Source organism: Globicephala melas, chromosome 3, assembly GCF_963455315.2.
Source record: "Globicephala melas chromosome 3, mGloMel1.2, whole genome shotgun sequence".
Lineage (NCBI taxonomy): Eukaryota > Metazoa > Chordata > Mammalia > Artiodactyla > Delphinidae > Globicephala > Globicephala melas.
The window spans coordinates 16167972-16184886 of NC_083316.1; the positions used below are offsets into that span (position 1 = coordinate 16167972).

General features: G+C 34.7%; 1 protein-coding gene across 5 annotated transcripts in view; it reads right to left on the reverse strand.

Annotated features, from left to right (window-relative positions):
- Window positions 1-16915, reverse strand: part of CDH18 (cadherin 18) — a 1040565-nt gene that overhangs the window by 86023 nt on the left and 937627 nt on the right. For all 5 annotated transcript variants that reach the window (XM_060295678.1, XM_060295679.1, XM_060295677.1 and 2 more), the window contains one exon: window positions 2592-2728. In XM_060295678.1, the coding sequence (XP_060151661.1) occupies window positions 2592-2728 (137 nt within the window). The remainder of the gene's footprint in view (window positions 1-2591; window positions 2729-16915) is intronic.

Consider the following 16915-nt stretch of genomic DNA (forward strand, 5'->3'; position numbering starts at 1 on the left):
GGTTGAGAATCTGCCTGCCAATGCAGGGGACACGGGTTTGAGCCCTGGTCTGGGAAGACCCCACATGCTGTGGAGCAACTGGGCCCATGAGCCACAGCTACTGAGCCTGCGTATCTGGAGCCTGTGCTCTGCAACAAGAGAGGCCGTGATAGTGAGAAGCCCGCACACCGCGATGAAGAGTGGCCCCCGCTTGTCACAACTAGAGAAAGCCCTCGCACAGAAACGAAGACCCAACACAGCCATAAATTAATTAATTAATTAATTTTTAAAAAATAGCAGATACCAAGAAATGGGATGAGGGAGATTTAAAAAAAAAAAAAAGACTGGAGTAGTTTAATTACTGATTTGTGATAAAGGACATTATAAAAGAGCATAAACCACAATGAGCTATCAGCCCACACCCACTAGAATGGTTATGGTCAGTATGTAATAATAAAAACTGGTAATAATATAGAGTAATAGGAACCCCCATATTGTGTTGTTGTGAATGTAAAATTTAGCCACTTTGGAAAACAGTCTGGCCGTTCATCAAAATTTTAAATATAATTTCTTTATGACCCCGCAATCCCACTCCTAGGTATATATCCCAAAGAAATGAAAACTCATCCACACAGAAACATTCATATTAATGCTCTTAAGAGCATTCTTCAAATTAGGCAAAAAGTGGAAGCAACCCAAACATCTATAAAGTGATGAATGTATAAATAAAATGTGGTATAACCATATAATGGAATATTTTTTAGCAATAAGAAAGAAGGAAATACTGATACATGCTACAATGTAAATGAACTTTGAAAATATCATGCTAAGTGAAATAAGCCAGTCACAAAGGACCATGTGTTATTGATTATTTTATATGAAATACCAATACAAGGCAAATCTATCACTATAGACTGAATGTTTATGTCTCCCCAAAATTCAGAATGGACCACTCATGAGTGAGATTAGTACCCTTATAAAAGAGACTCCAGAGAGATTCCTTGCCCTTGCTACCATGTGAGTACACCACTAGGAGACAGCCATCTATGAACCAGGAAGTGGGTTCTCACCAGACCCCAAATCTGTTGGCCCCTAATCTCGGATTTCCAGACTCCAGAACTGTGAGAAAAAAATGTTTGCTGTTTAAAGCACTCAGTTTATGATATTTCGTTATAGCAGCCTAAACAGACTAAGACATCTATAGAAACAAAAACTAGATTAGTCGCTTCTTGGGTTGAGGCATGGGGAAGGGGGAGTAGAGAGTGATGACTAAGGGGGACAGGATTTCTTTCTTTCTTTTTTTTTTTTTTTTTTTTGAGGTACGCAGACCTTTCACTGTTGTGGCCTCTCGCGTTGCGGAGCACAGGCTCCGGACACGCAGGCCCAGCGGCCATGGCTCACGGGCTCAGCCGCTCCACGGCATGTGGGATCTTCCCGGACCGGGGCACGAACCTGCATCCCCTGCATCGGCAGGCAGACTCTCAACCACTGCACCACCAGGGAAGCCCAGGGATTTCCTTTTGAAGTAATGAACATATTCTAAAATCAATTGTGGTGACTGATGCACAGCTCTGAATTTACTAAAACTCATTAAACTATACACCTTAAAAAGATGAATGGTATGGTATGTAAACTATTTCTAAATGAAGTTTTAATATTTTTAAAATTTCTTATACCTTCTGAGGGCAAAAGAAAGAGAGAGCATAATTTTATTTTACATAACTTTATTTTCTAACATGAAGTTTTCCTAAATTTTAACATTTATAGTTCACTCATGAGTATGTTGGAATCTTTTAAAATGTATATGTAAGCTGGATATACTATACTAAATTTTATTATAGTATATATAATACTAAACTTGGGGCAATTTGTACCTTTCACTTATTTCTCAACATTTAAAGAAAGATTTCATTTTCTTGACAGTAGTCCATTTTCTTAAAGCTTTATTCTAATTTCATTTGAAGACATTTATGTACATCTTTTTGAACTCAGAGATAATTGTTGACATTTATGTTTTTTAAAAAAATCTTAGGTGTTTAGCACAATGCAATGCTCTGGATGAGGATGGAACAATGGCCTTCCTCAGTTGTATACCATGTGCGTCTCTTGAAAAGAATTTAGACCTGCCTGTTGAAATTCCAAGAGCTACTCTTTTGCTATAAAATTTCTAAGTGTTAATTGAAGCTTGAGGAAGGGTGTTATATTGATAAAATTATTCAAGTAAAATGTTAGATTTTCGTTTCTTCTCTTTATATTCCTAAACTGCTCCACCGTATATGAAGTATTCTTCTTCTTAAGTAAGACATAAGCACATGACAAAGTAAGTCTCATAATTAAGAAGAGAATTAAATATTTTGACTCAGTGATGCAGGCTAAGTGTTCTGTGATGCCAATTTTTCACCACTATGTGGGGATTAAAGTAAAGAAAAAGGTGTACACTTTATTCACTGCATCTGACAATGAGTAACTGTATCTACTACATTCTGTGCACTCTGCTAGATCATGGCATAAAAAATAGAAATCATGATAACCCTGCTCCAGAGAAAGTCTCAGCATAAATCTTCATGTATAAGTGACATCTTTCCTATGGTACATAATGTAAAGAAATTTACCATTTTCTGAAGCAGCAACTGTGATGTTGTACCATGGAGTTTCTTCTCTATCAAGAACCTTGGTAGTCTTAATGGTCCCAGTGTTGGCATCAATGTTGAAAAACTTGTCATCTTCAGCATTGTAGTCGATGAAGTATCTAGAGAAAAAAAAAAATTGGATACTCTTTTACTTGATGCTATAATGAAGAAAAGAAAACTGAACCAAGGGAGGTATTAAATCTACTATACTCAAATATTGAAATATGTATTTTTACTTCCCATATTTGACCCTTAAGATTTGTCCACCTGTTTTATATTTGCATAGAAATGATATCAATTATTTTTCTGTCAGTCCTTAATTAAGGTTTAATTCAATTACTAATTCAAAAAGTTAAAAATCAAAACACTAAACTCCACGAATAAAATAGTAGGTAGTAGATAGTAAAAACACTGTAATTAATAAGGGAAGGATTGAAAAAAACTGCTTCTGTGAAGACCATAGTACATTAAGAAAAAATTAAACCTTTAATGAAACTTCTCATTGCTATATGTACAATGTTTTTAGGATAATAGATGTCAAAGATTAATTTATCTTGGAATTTCATCATAGCTGAGCTTTGAAGATAAATACAAAATGAAAAACAAAACATTTTAATTAATGACCATTGTGTCTCCATCACCTAGCAACTTGTTTCGTCAAAGAATGAGAAAATAAACAGGAAGTAGGTTGCATCCTCAGCCACAAATCTTCTTCCCTCACTAGTTCATGTAATTTTGTAGGGCTCTCTTCTATTAGGTTTGGCCTCCAGCTTACTTTGGCAATAGAATGAGTTGAAAGTGATGGTGTTCTGTTCCACATTTGGGTCTAGATTTCATGAGACTTTAAATGTTTCCTCTTATTCTCTGCCACTACCATAAGAAGCACATTCCAGGGTTAGACCACTGGTTCCCAGAAGAAAGATGAGCCCTCAAGTCAGAGTTGTCAGCTTCCCATCCTAGAGTAGAGCTACCTAGTAAATGAACAAATGTAGGAATGAATGTCCTGGAGATTAGCAGACTTGGCAAAGAGAGGCCAGCCTAGTTCAGCTGTTCCTCAGCTAACTCACAGACACATACACCATGGTTATACATGCCTTTTTCCTATACCCTGAGTTTTGAGGTTTTACATTATTCAGCAGTAGTTAATTAACATAAATGTGAATAAATAATATAGTCAACAATCATCATATGTTCTAGGAATGTTCTAAACTATCCCTAAAACAATTTAATGAGTTTTTTTTCTCCTCAAACCTCTAATACTTCTTCCCTCATCATTAATCTTAGCTTAAGTGACATTTCATCTACACCTGAAGAAAAAAAGATGAACTATTATGTGAAAAGTGCAAGGGGCAGAATATTTGAATAGAGGGAACTAAAGTGTAAAGATCCAAATTAAAGAAAAAGCTTGACTTGGTTTAAAAACAGATAGGTGTTTCAGTGTAGCTGGCAGAATGAATGAAGTGGATGGCTAGGGCATAGGACAAGCAAGTCCTATAGCACATGGTAAAGAGCTTTATTTTTTTTTATAAAATCGATGGGAAAACATTTTTAACAAAGGAAATAATGGATCTATTTACATTCTGGAAAAATGACAGTGGCTGCTTTGAATCTTGGATTATAGAATGTTAAAAACAATTCAGAAAAGAAATGATGTCATCATGGACAAAAGTGGAAAAATTAGAAGAAAATGAAGTGTATAAAATAGTGCTATATATTGACTACAACCTATAAAGCTTTTTGTTGTAGTGGCATTGGTAAAAAGAAGAAATTACAAATGACTCAATTTTTGTGTTGTATCTGTATATTTGATCTAGCATATAATTAATAAGCCCATTCATGGAGCTGGATAAAAAGTTAGGGGAAAGATTCCCTTTGGGAGAAAACAATGATTTTGACATGTTATATCTTAGATGTCAATTAAATAAACATATGGAATAAAAAGAAGAAAATTAGAAATGGGTGTGGAGTTCAAGTGTACTTTCTGAACAGGAAATATAAATTTGAGGTAGATCAGCCTAAATGTAAAATAATGGGAACAATCTCATCTGGGAGAGAATTGTAAGAGAAAAGGAAGGGAAAGATTGAGCAGTACAACATCCAATCTTTTAAGTCTAAAGCAGTCCAGCATCTGAATAGGAGAAGGTACCAGCAAAAGGAGAGGAACAGCCCAGGGGAGAAGGAAAACTGGGAGGGAGAGGAGGCATAGAAGTTAAGAAGGAGTGTTCTAAGTGGACAGCTGAGGTAAAATTTATTAAGTTTAGTGGGGTTAGTAAAGGCTGAATTGGATTTGACAGGATGGACATCATTGGTTAATTTGAAAAGAGTAGTTTCAATAAAATATGAAAGGATGGAAGTTTTACTGTAGTGGATTCTAAAGTATATTGAATGTGAATATAGGAAACCCATGAGTCCTGAGACTTTATCGCATAATAGTACCTGAAGTAAAGATGAGAAAAATGGTGCCTTATGTCATCAGAGAAGTGGGTTCAACAAATTAAATTTTTTTCTGATATGGGAAATATTAGTCACTGTCTTTGTTGAAGAATATAATAATTTTGAAAGAGGGAGGAAAAAAAGGGGACTCCCTGGCAATCCAGTGGTTAAGATTCCACACTTCCAATGCGGGGGTGGGGGTTCAATCCCTGGTCAGGGAACTGAGATCCCACATGCCATGTGGTGCAGCCAAAAAAAAAAAGGGGGGGGGAGGGAATATCTATAAAGAGAAATTTCATGAGAAGGTGAACAGACTATGTTCCAGAGCACAAATATAAGGATTTCTACTGAAAGTAACAGAGACACTTCTTCCATTTCAACATGAGGAAAATCTCAGAAGACAGGTGATTGTGGTGATGGAAATATTACAAACTTCATCATACTTTCTAGAAGAGAGTATAAGCATAACTGAAATACAACCTGTGTCTTGCATAGGCATAAGGTGCTAACAGGGTACCTAGAACATATAACTCAGGTATAAACCTCATAACAACCTGTGGACACACATGCTCAAACATAGCAGAAGATATTAATAGCACAACAGAGATCCAAGTTATAGAGCATCCCAAGAAATCTAGGAGCTCATTTAGTGAAAATAACACCTGACAAAAACAGAAGACATCACTTAAAACTGTGTGACCAAAACAAGGAATTGGCTATTTTGTGTACCGGTTGTTCTAATAATAATTATATGTTAATTAAAGAAAATTCAACATGCAAAATCCATTTAAATGAGAAAAGATAGGGGTACAAAGCAAATCTGATTCAAAGAGACACGTGGTCCAGACACTACAGAATAGAAGTAAAGAGGTATGCCATTGGGCTTTCCCAAAGCATTAGGCCATGGTGCACTGAAACTGGTTTACTTTCTTTTTTTCTTTTTTAACATCTTTATTGGAGTATAATTGCTTTACAATGGTGTGTTAGTTTCTGCTTTATAACAAAGTGAATCAGTTATACATATACATATGTTCTCATGTCTCTTCCCTCTTGCATCTCCCTCCCTCCCACCCTCCCTATCCCACCCTCTAGGTGGTCACAAAGCACCGAGCTGATCTCCCTGTGCTATTCGGCTGCTTCCCACTAGCTATCTGTTTTAAGTTTGGTAGTGTATATATGTCCATGCCACTCTCTCACTTTGTCACAGCTTACCCTTCCCCCTCCCTATATCCTCAAGTCCATTCTCTAGTAGGTCTGTGTCTTTATTCCTGTCTTACCCCTAGCTTCTTCATTACCCTTTTTTGTTTTTTTTCTTAAATTCCATATATATGTGTTAGCATACGGTATTTGTTTTTCTCGTTCTGACTTACTTCACTCTGTATGACAGACTCTAGGTCCATCCACCTCACTACAAATAACTGTTTCATTTCTTTTTATGGCTGAGTAATATACCACTGTATATATGTGCCACATCTTCTTTATCCATTCATCTGATGATGGACACTTAGGTTGCTTCCATCTCCTGGTTATTGTAAATAGAGCTGCAATGAACATTTTGGTACGTGACTCTTTTTGAATTATGGTTTTCTCAGGGTATATGCTCAGTAGTGGGATTGGTGGGTCGTATGGTAGTTCTATTTGTAGATTTTTAAGGAACTTCCATACTGTTCTCCATAGTGGCTGTACCAATTCACATTCCCATGAGCAGTGCAAGAGTGTTCTCTTTTCTCCACACCCTCTCCAGCATTTATTGTTTCTAGATTTTTTGATCATGGCGATTCTGACTGTTGTTAGATGATATCTCATTGTAGTTTTGATTTACATTACTATAATGATTAATGATGTTGAGCATTCTTATTGTTATAAGTATTGTTATAAGAATTGTTATTGTCTTATTGACAATAACAATGTCAAAACATTGTTATTGAGCTGCATGAGCTGCTTGTAAATTTTGGAGATTACCCCTTTGACAGTTGCTTCATTTGCAAATATTTTCTCCCATTCTGAGGGTTGTCTTTTGGTCTTTTTCATGGTTTCCTTTGCTGTGCAAAAGCTTTTAAGCTTCATTAGGTCCTATTTGTTTATTTTTGTTTTTATTTCCATTTCTCTAGGAGGTGGGTCAAAAAGGATCTTGCTGTGATTCATGTCATAGAGTGTTCTGCCTATGTTTTCCTCCAACAGTTTGATAGTTTCTGGCCTTATATTTAGGTCTTTAATCCATTTTGAGCTTATTTTTTGTATGGTGTTAGGGAGGGTTCTAATCTCATACTTTTACATGTACCTGTCCAGTTTTCCCAGCACCACTTATTGAAGAGGCTGTCTTTTCTCCACTGTATATTCTTGCCTCCTTTATCATCAAAGATAAGGTGACCATATGTGCGTGGGTTTATCTCTGGGCTTTCTATCCTGTTCCATTGATCTATATTTCTGTTTTTGTGCCAGTACCATACTGTCTTGATTACTGTAGCTTTGTAGTATAGTCTGAAGTCAGGGAGCCTGCTTCCTCCAGCTCCGTTTTTCATTCTCAAGATAGCTTTGGCTACTCGGGGTCTTTTGTGCTTCCATACAAATTGTGAAATTTTTTGTTCTAGTTCTGTGAAAAATGCCAGTGGTAGTTTGATAGGGATTGCATTGAATCTGTAGATTGCTTTGGGTAGTAGAGTCCTTTTCACAATGTTGATTCTTCCAATCCAAGAACATGGTATATCTCTCCATCTATTTGTATCATCTTTCATTTCTTTCAACAGTGTCTTATAATTTTCTGCATACAGGTCTTTTGTCTCCTTAGGTAGGTTTATTCCTAGATATTTTATTCTTTACGTTGCAGTGGTAAATGGGAGTGTTTTCTATTTTTTTTTGCAGTACATGGGCCTATCACTGTTGTGGACTCTCCCGTTGTGGAGCACAGCCTCCAGACGTGCAGGCTCAGTGGCCATGGCTCACGGGCCCAACCACTACACAGCATGAGGGATCTTCCTGGACCAGGCTATGAACCTGTGTCCCCTGCATCGGCAGGCAGACTCTCAACCACTGTACCACCAGGGAAGCCCAATGGGAGTGTCTTCTTAATTTCACTTTCAGATTTTGCATCATTAGTGTATAGGTATGCCAGAGATTTCTGTGCATTAATTTTGTATCCTGCTACTTTACCAAATTCATTGATTAGCTCTAGTAGTTTTCTGGTAGCATCTTTAGGATTCTCTGTGTATAGTACCATATCGAATTAGAAATAAAAAAGAAGTAACAACTGACACTGCAGAAATACAAAAGATCATGAGAGATTACTACAAGCAACTCTATGCCAATAAAATGTACAACCTGGAAGAAATGGACAAATTCTTAGAAATGCACAACCTGCTGAGACTGAACCAGGAAGAAATAGAAAATATGAACAGACCAATCACAAGAACTGAAATTGAAACGATTATTAAAAATCTTCCGAGAAACAAAAGCCCAGGACCAGATGGCTTCACAGGCGAATTCTATCAAACATTTAGAGAAGAGCTAACACCTATCCTTCTCAAACTCTTCCAAAATATAGCAGCGAGAGGAACACTCCCAAACTCATTCTACGAGGCCATCATCACCCTGATGCCAAAACCAGACAAAGATGTCACAAAGAAAGAAAACTACAGGCCAATATCACTGATGAACATAGATGTAAAAATCCTCAACAAAATACTAGCAAACAGAATCCAACAGCACATTAAATGGATCATACACCATGATCAAGTGGGGTTTATTCCAGGAATGCAAGGATTCTTCAATATATGCAAATCAATCAACATGATACACCATATTAACAAATTGAAGGAGAAAAAACATATGATCATCTCAATAGATGCAGAGAAAGCTTCCGACAAAATTCAACACTCATTTATGATAAAAACCCTGCAGAAAGTAGGCATAAAGGGAACTTTCCTCAACATAATAAAGGCCATATATGACAAACCCATAGCCAACATCGTTCTCAATGGTGAAAAACTGAAAGAATTTCCACTGAGATCAGGAACAAGAGAAGGTTGCCCACTTTCACCACTATTATTCAACATAGTTTTGGAAGTTTTAGCCACAACAATCAGAGAAGAAAAAGAAATAAAAGGAATCCAAATCGGAAAAGAAGTAAAGCTGTCACTGTTTGCAGATGACATGATACTATACATAGAGGGTCCTAAAGATGATCTACTTTCTTTGACTTGAGTTTATATCACAAAAAAACCCTCTCATAATATCCTTCCCCTGGGGTCTGACGCTGCTGAAGTCTGAATTGCTAAGGAGATGTGAGAAATCTTGTCACACGCAAGGAATAACATCCTTTAAAATGTAATCAGTTGGCAGTCTGGTTATTATATCATCTAAAGTAACCTGTCTTCAAGACACTTTCCATTTTTGGGTAGTTTAAGAATAATGGTTCTTGTTTTCTAAAGTTGGACCTAAAATTTAAAAAATATTATTCAACTTCAATGTTTCCTGCAGCAACTATCAGCAAAGCTCAGATTACATTGTTATCAATGCAACCCTGTGTAATATAGAAGAACATGCCCCATTTTAGAAATCTGATCACTTCACAGCTGTCAGTCTGGAAGAAACTGGGTTTTCTTCTGTTTATAAGCTAAATTAAGACTTTGAAAATGTACAGCCTCTTTATCAGAACAATCCCCTCTCTCTTAGGCACTTCACACAGAGATTTCTAACATTAAGTGCTAGTACTGTGGCTAAATACTTTTAGAATACATATATTTTTTATTTGAATTTGAAAAATATATAACCTATGTTTAAATGGTAGGTATAATGTAAGGCATGTGTCCTCAGACTCAAGTTATTTATTTCTCAGTTTTCTATGTGACCTAACTCTCTTGGGAAATCTGCAACATAAGTGCTAGATATTAGGGCAATGCTTTGAGCCAAAAAGTCTTATTCATGGAATTGCAATTGAATTTCGACTCAAGTAGAACTAAATAGTTCTGCTTAAGTACCCTTGGATTTCTGCCTAGCCATAGTAATAAAAACACAGAAAAAGGGAAAACAGAAATGTGAAAGAAACTATTCAAAACTATTTGGGGCGGGGGGGGGCGGGTGTTATATGTACAATGATTCAATGCAAATTATTTAAAATTAAGAAGTTACATGGGTCCATAAAACTGTTTATCAAAACAAATAGATAAAATATTCTCAGTAGGTAACTTTTCAAAATATTTTTGTAATAAAATACATTTATTTCCTTCACTAACCTTCAAAAAGTAAACACAACATCTTAATACTTCATGAACTTATATATATATATATATATATAAAGGTTTTATACAAATGTTAATTTGACATTTTTAGATATATCCAGCAAGTATAAAATAAAGTAACCATTTGCCTAGGTGATATACGTTCTAAATCGGGATTGATTATGAAGCCTAAGGAATTAAAGTTTTGAGATTTTATATTTAATATCTTAGATCATAGCTGTCAAAAATGAACCAGCGTAAATTGAGGCTATAGTGTATATAACTGGATAAGATGTTTAAAGATATTCTTCAAATTCTACTTTCCCCCTTAATATAAGACTATATAGAGATGATATTTGAGAATGGGAGGAAACACTTATACACATTTATAAGTTATTTAAAAAAGCAAACTGATATGAGATAATAAAGGCTAACATTTATGGATCCCTTACAATACACTATATTGTGCTTTAAATGTGTTCTAAACATTAGTTTACTACATACCCAGAACAACTGGATGAGATAGGTACTATTAATAGACACATTTTTTATAGAGGAGAAAACCAATGCACAGGGTGATGGAGAATTTTATTCAACATCAAAGAGCTAGTTAGTGCAACAGATTAAAAATTAATACAGTCAACTAAGAAATACTGGGAATTCCCTGGTGGTCCAGTGGTTAGGATACCACACTTCCACTGCAAGGGGTGCAGGTTTGATCCCTGGTCAGGGAACTAAGATCCCACATGCTGCGGAGCATGGCCAAAAATAAATAAATAAATAAATAAATAAATAAATAAATGCAAGCATATTAAAAAACAAAACAAAACAAATACTTGTCCCTAAAACAAGTTTAAAAAATTAAGAAATATTTATAAGATCTTTTTTAAAGTAGACAATATTTGAAGCTTTACCTATTTATTCAAAAGATATTCATTTGAAGGAGTACAAGTACAAGAAAGATATTCATTTGAAGGAGTACAATAAAAAGAAATATTTAAAAGAGAGGAAATAGAAAGAACTGAGAATTATTTAGACATGATTTACTTAGGGAAACAAGTAGGCAAAAAAGAAAAAGGAAGCGTTTGCAAGGTAATACTGATTGATGCTCAGAGAATTTAAAATCAGAGGTCAGAGTAAAACCCTAAGCAATTAAAGTCTTCAGGAAAACATGGGTGTGATCAGTCTTGAAGGATAAGTAACAGGAGAGATATTTGTTAGAGATTATCTAGAAAGTATAAAATTTAGTAATCTCAGATAAGAGAGAGACAGATATCTTAGCTCTGGTTTGTGAAGTGTGGTGGTATTTTTCAGACCACTATTATTTTGGTATTAGACTAGTAAGAGAAGAAGAAAGAAAGAGGTTTCATGTTGAGATTGTAGGTAGGATACAGACAGAAGTTCCCTCCTTCACTCCCACATTAATGCCTCAGTCAACATTACTACCCCTACACAGTGTTACACTAGAGTAGAATAACTTACTTTAAAATAAAATATTCTTTGATATGGAATGAAAATTGATTCAATCATATCATCGACTAAACCAATGAGAGAATGCTTGAGAGAGAGATTAGAGGTGGTTGGTGGGGAAAAATTCAACCCACAGTGCACTTCTGCATGGGTTGTTTTTTGAAGATTAATAGACGAAAAGAATGCCAAGGAGGGTTTACCCAAAACAAATTTCCCAATTTTCAGATATCATAGAGGTAATAACCTCTTCAGGCCACTGAAAAACATCTCCTACATTATTTTCCTCAGTGTATAATAAACTGTAGATCCTGGACTTGATTCATTCACTACGTAAAGATGAATTCTATGGAAACTTGTTTCTAAAATAGATCCACCATACTGTGAAAATTGCATGGATCAATAGTAAAAGAATAAACACAGTCTTGGAAACCAAGTAAACGTGATGTTCATCACAGATAAAACCACTTATTAGCCCTATGACCTCTCTGAGCTTTCTTTGTTAGCATAATGGAGATACCACCTACATCATAATTTTATTTTGACAATAAAGTGAGGTAATATATGAAAGTATTTTATGCTTGAGTATCAAGTGATATGCTTCAGTAGATAAATGTTATTTGTCTTAATGTCTCTTAGGATGGTTTTCTCTTTTTTTCCTTTCTTGGAAAACTTGGGTCTATTTTGTTGAGACACTTCAAAAATAGTAAATGCTTTTTTTTTTTTTTTAATTTATTTGTTGGTTTGTCTTTTTCTTTCTGGCAAAGTATGTGAACACAGTGGGATCTGAATAAGGGTTACTACTGAATGAACAAGAGTCTCCATACATATAGCATGAACTGCTGTCCATTTCTAAAAAAAAAGAAATCTGTCAGAAAACTAAATTATTTTTAATTTCCTTCTCCATGCACATGAGTCAACTTTCATTTGGAAAGTTTATGAAAATAAAGTTCTTTTTCTTCCACCTGAATAGCATAGGTGTATGACTTTGCCTCATAAGCAAATGAATAAACTAACCAGGTATTCAACAAATATAAAGAAGAACCTGTTAATACCTAATGTAAAACTAAGTAAGGCATTTCATTGTAGCCTTTACTTCTTTTGTAAATATTTTGGTGGAAATAATCAGGCCAATAAGTCATTATGCTTTACTTATCAAGAGCAGTATGTTTTCATATAGAGATTACGATTTTATAGATTCCTAACATTATCCTTTATACATATTCTTAATATTGTGTTTGTGTTTGAAACTTGTTACAATAACTCAGGAAATAAACTTTTTTTTTTACAGTGTGTACTTAGTTCATGTTTTCCTTTCATTGAGAGATATCTAAACATTGCAAAAAGGACAAATAAATGTACACTTTTTGCAGTATTTCATTTAACTTATAGTTCTCAAACTAATTTTAAGTTGTAATACAATTATCATTTTTAACGCCCATTTTTTTAGACCTCATGTAGAATCTAAGAAAAAGAGCCACTCCATAGTACATCTAGCTGATGCTTTAGACGAATCTACAGCATATATGACCAAAACGGTTAGTATGAGGGTGGAAATATCGAGGCAGATTCAAGGGCTACTGTAATACCATGATTACAGCACATTATAACACAACCACCACTATAATCTCACTGCATCCTCCATGAAGTAGGTGTCAAGATAATATCCATTGGGTCAGCCAAAAAGTTCGCTTGGGTTTTTCTGAAGGGAAGCACCCGAACGAACTTTTTGGCCAAACCAATATACTAAATGCTACTTAGGAAATTGTATAATCAATGATCCGTAAGATGTTACCTATGGGGGATTGATAATCTCCTGGCTATAGACCAGAGGAAGTGCAATTAAGCTTGTGCCAGCTCAGATTTGTCCGCTAGTCCTTTAGAGCCCTCTAATTTGACAATTCCATATTCAAACCCTGACTAATTTCATGCTGGCAGAGAAATGGGTCCTTTTAACACAGGAGATCTTGCAAAGTTGCCACTATAGTTTATAAACATGGGTTACAATTTTTATTCCTACAACTACTCTCTATTCTGTCATTCAATATATGCACCATTTCATATTTCTAGTAAATATGTTTTAGTGCAATGGGCAAAGTGAAAAGAAAACGCATTACATTGAAATAAAATGAAAATTTTTTGTTAAAATTAGAATTTGTGGGCAAACAAATAGGCAGACAAGTTGTGATCACAAGAATCAGTCAATCTCAGTAATGATTACCTCTATTCAAGTATTTTCTTCAACAGAAGCTACTTTAAACAAATTACCCAGTTCATCATTTGACACTCAATTTCCCTTTGATTATATAGGTATAGATTCAAGATAATTATTAGTCATGTTAAAGTACATTAGAAAAGTTATTTTTCACTTCAATAACAAAACTTCGGGCCTCAGAGGCACTTATTATTTTCATTATAGTCTGTCCATTTCACCATAAAAATTAATTTAAAACTTATGTAATGGAAATCTATTTTTGCAGTGATTTACTTTGAGAAACATCAGTTGGCTAAAAGTGTAGATGATGTCTTTCAGTTGTCACACTTTTGATACTTGTACATACAGAATGTGAATGGTTAAGCAAATATATTTGAGATTTTGCCTCCCAAACAGCCGTTTTTGTAAGTTTTACTGACTATGATCAATAGATGGGATAAAGTTTAATCAATATACACCCTTTGGGATATTACAGCAGTTTGGCCTCATCTTTAATTTAACGAAAAGTCACACATCTTCAGTATAGCTCAGATTCATTAAAAAATTTTAAGATTCCCTTAGCTCACTTTGGGGATGCAATTTATTCCACAAGTCATGCATCCAGAAAATAATCTTTCTAAAAAATTAGAACATAGGGATCATTTGTCACTTGATAGTGTATTGTGCTTAATAAAATGGGCAGCACTCAGAGCACATAGATATTTTGGAAAGTTTTTAACTTCCTGAACCAAAACCTCGATCCAAAGAAACAAAAGCACCTAAAGAAGTAAAATCTCTACACAAGAAAATATGTTTCTGTCTGTTATTTATGCCTCTAAGTACCTAAGATTTTAAAAATTCCAATAATATTGAGTTCTGGAAATGCTATTGAACCATTTTAAGCTTTTTTAAAAATTTATTTGAAAAATTTACATGAAAGCTATTTGGATATTTTAGTCTCCAGTCAGTAGACTAACAGACGTCACTAAGCCTGGATTTAGGCATTCATTCCAGGGCTAAATGAGTTACACATGCCCACCCGGAAAATAGGTTCTTCTTCTGTTGTCAGGACTCTGATTTGGGGTGGTTACTGTCACATACTAGGCTATTAGGTAAATTTGAGCCCCAAATGGGAAAATGTTCAGGCGTCTTCTGTATCTTTATTGAAGAATGGTAAAAGTGACCACATTCTATTCAATCTCTATGGTTAGTTAGCTGTGTGATTGGAAGCCAGTCACTCAGGCATCTTAGTCTATGATATCTTCATCTCTGTAAGAACAGGATTGTCTCAGTCATCTTTAGGTCCCTTCACATTCTCAAATGCCATAGTCACATGATGTTTAACAGTAAACAGTACTGTTTACAAACAGTAAAGTACTGGTCAATCTAAATGTGCTAACTTTGTTATCTGCAATGTGATAAATGACAAAACACAAGTCAAAGACAGACTTCCGATTTTAAATGGAAGCCTGCTTTCTAGCTGAACTCAGTTTGCATGAAATGTCCTTAATGAATTATCTCCTTTGTATCAGAAAACTATGACAGTTTTGATGAGGGTATATTAAGGCTTTCTATTAAAGGTCCAATTAAGATATTCTTGACTTTCACTAAGCTAAACTTTTATAAATCAATTTGGTCAACAGACTAAAAACTCAGTTTAATATGAATATATTTTGAAACACATTTTCTGAGTATTCTTGTCTTTCTTTTCAGAAGTTTGAATCCTGTATTCAAACTTTCTTAATCAAAAATTTTTACTTTCTTTTTCAAGTTTGCCATATGACCTTGTCATTATTTTGAAATATCTATTTTTTGCTGTTATAACATTCTAAATTAATGAGGTATTCCTAACTGCCATCTCATCATGAGCTATACGAAAATTTCAGAAATGTGTAAGAAAACAACACATTAATAAGAATTCTATGAATATATTGGAATCATTTATTCTCTGAGGCTACAATTAAACTCAAAACAGGATGAGTAATGACTTCTAATTCTCTGCAGCTATTCTTTTTTTTAAAGATATTTTAGAAAGCTTTTTTTTTTTAATTTAGCAAATATTTCCAAACCTGATCACAATTTTATTTCTTATGTTAGCATATATATTGGCTATAGTTTCCTAAATAATGTCAAGGTAAGCATTTGAAAAAATTATGCAAGATTTTTAATATTTCTTTCTGATGGCTTTAAAGTTTCTATACAAAGAAAATATTAAAATTTTTACCAATAAATAAATGTATAGATAAATTCAGATTATAAATCAGAGTAGAAAAGAAGCAAAGATGGGAGGGTATACTTACTCATATAAATTCATACTAAGGCTCTTCATCCTACGAGAATTATTAATTGAGGGCTTCAATAATTTCTTTATGTTGCACTAAATCAAGTGGCATAAGTATTTGACTTTACAATATGGAGAAACTCTAAAATAAAGAACAGTTTTCTTTTCGTGAGATGCTAGAGTTAAAAATGGAATTCTCTTCAGCATCTCTTTTTCCCAGAGTATGAAACACATCTGAACATGGGAAACATTCATTTCCTACTTTGTGATATCAGACTTCTGTAAATGCAGTTTATTATTATTATTAGTTGAAATATAAAAGAGGCAGATTTGGGAGCATTAAATAAACAGGGTTTTTGTAGTAAAGCAAAACTGGGTTTAAATTCTGGATCTGCCACTTTATCACTATGTGAATTTGGCCAAATTACCTGTTTGTACCTCAGTTTCTTCATCTATAAAATGGGACTGATATTGCAGACTCATTAGGGTTGTTACAAGGGTTTGAGGCATGCTGTTACAAACCCCTGGCCCACAGATAGCAAGCAGCAAGTGGTCACTGTTTTCAACAGCCACATGATATAGGGTCACATTTTCAGAAAACTCCCCTGCTTCTCGTGTCCATCATAGGACTTCTCGTCTGTCAGTAGCTACTCAGGAAATTCCTGAATTCTATTTCCAGTATGCCAGCAAGTGAGCACAGCCAGTTTAAATCAAG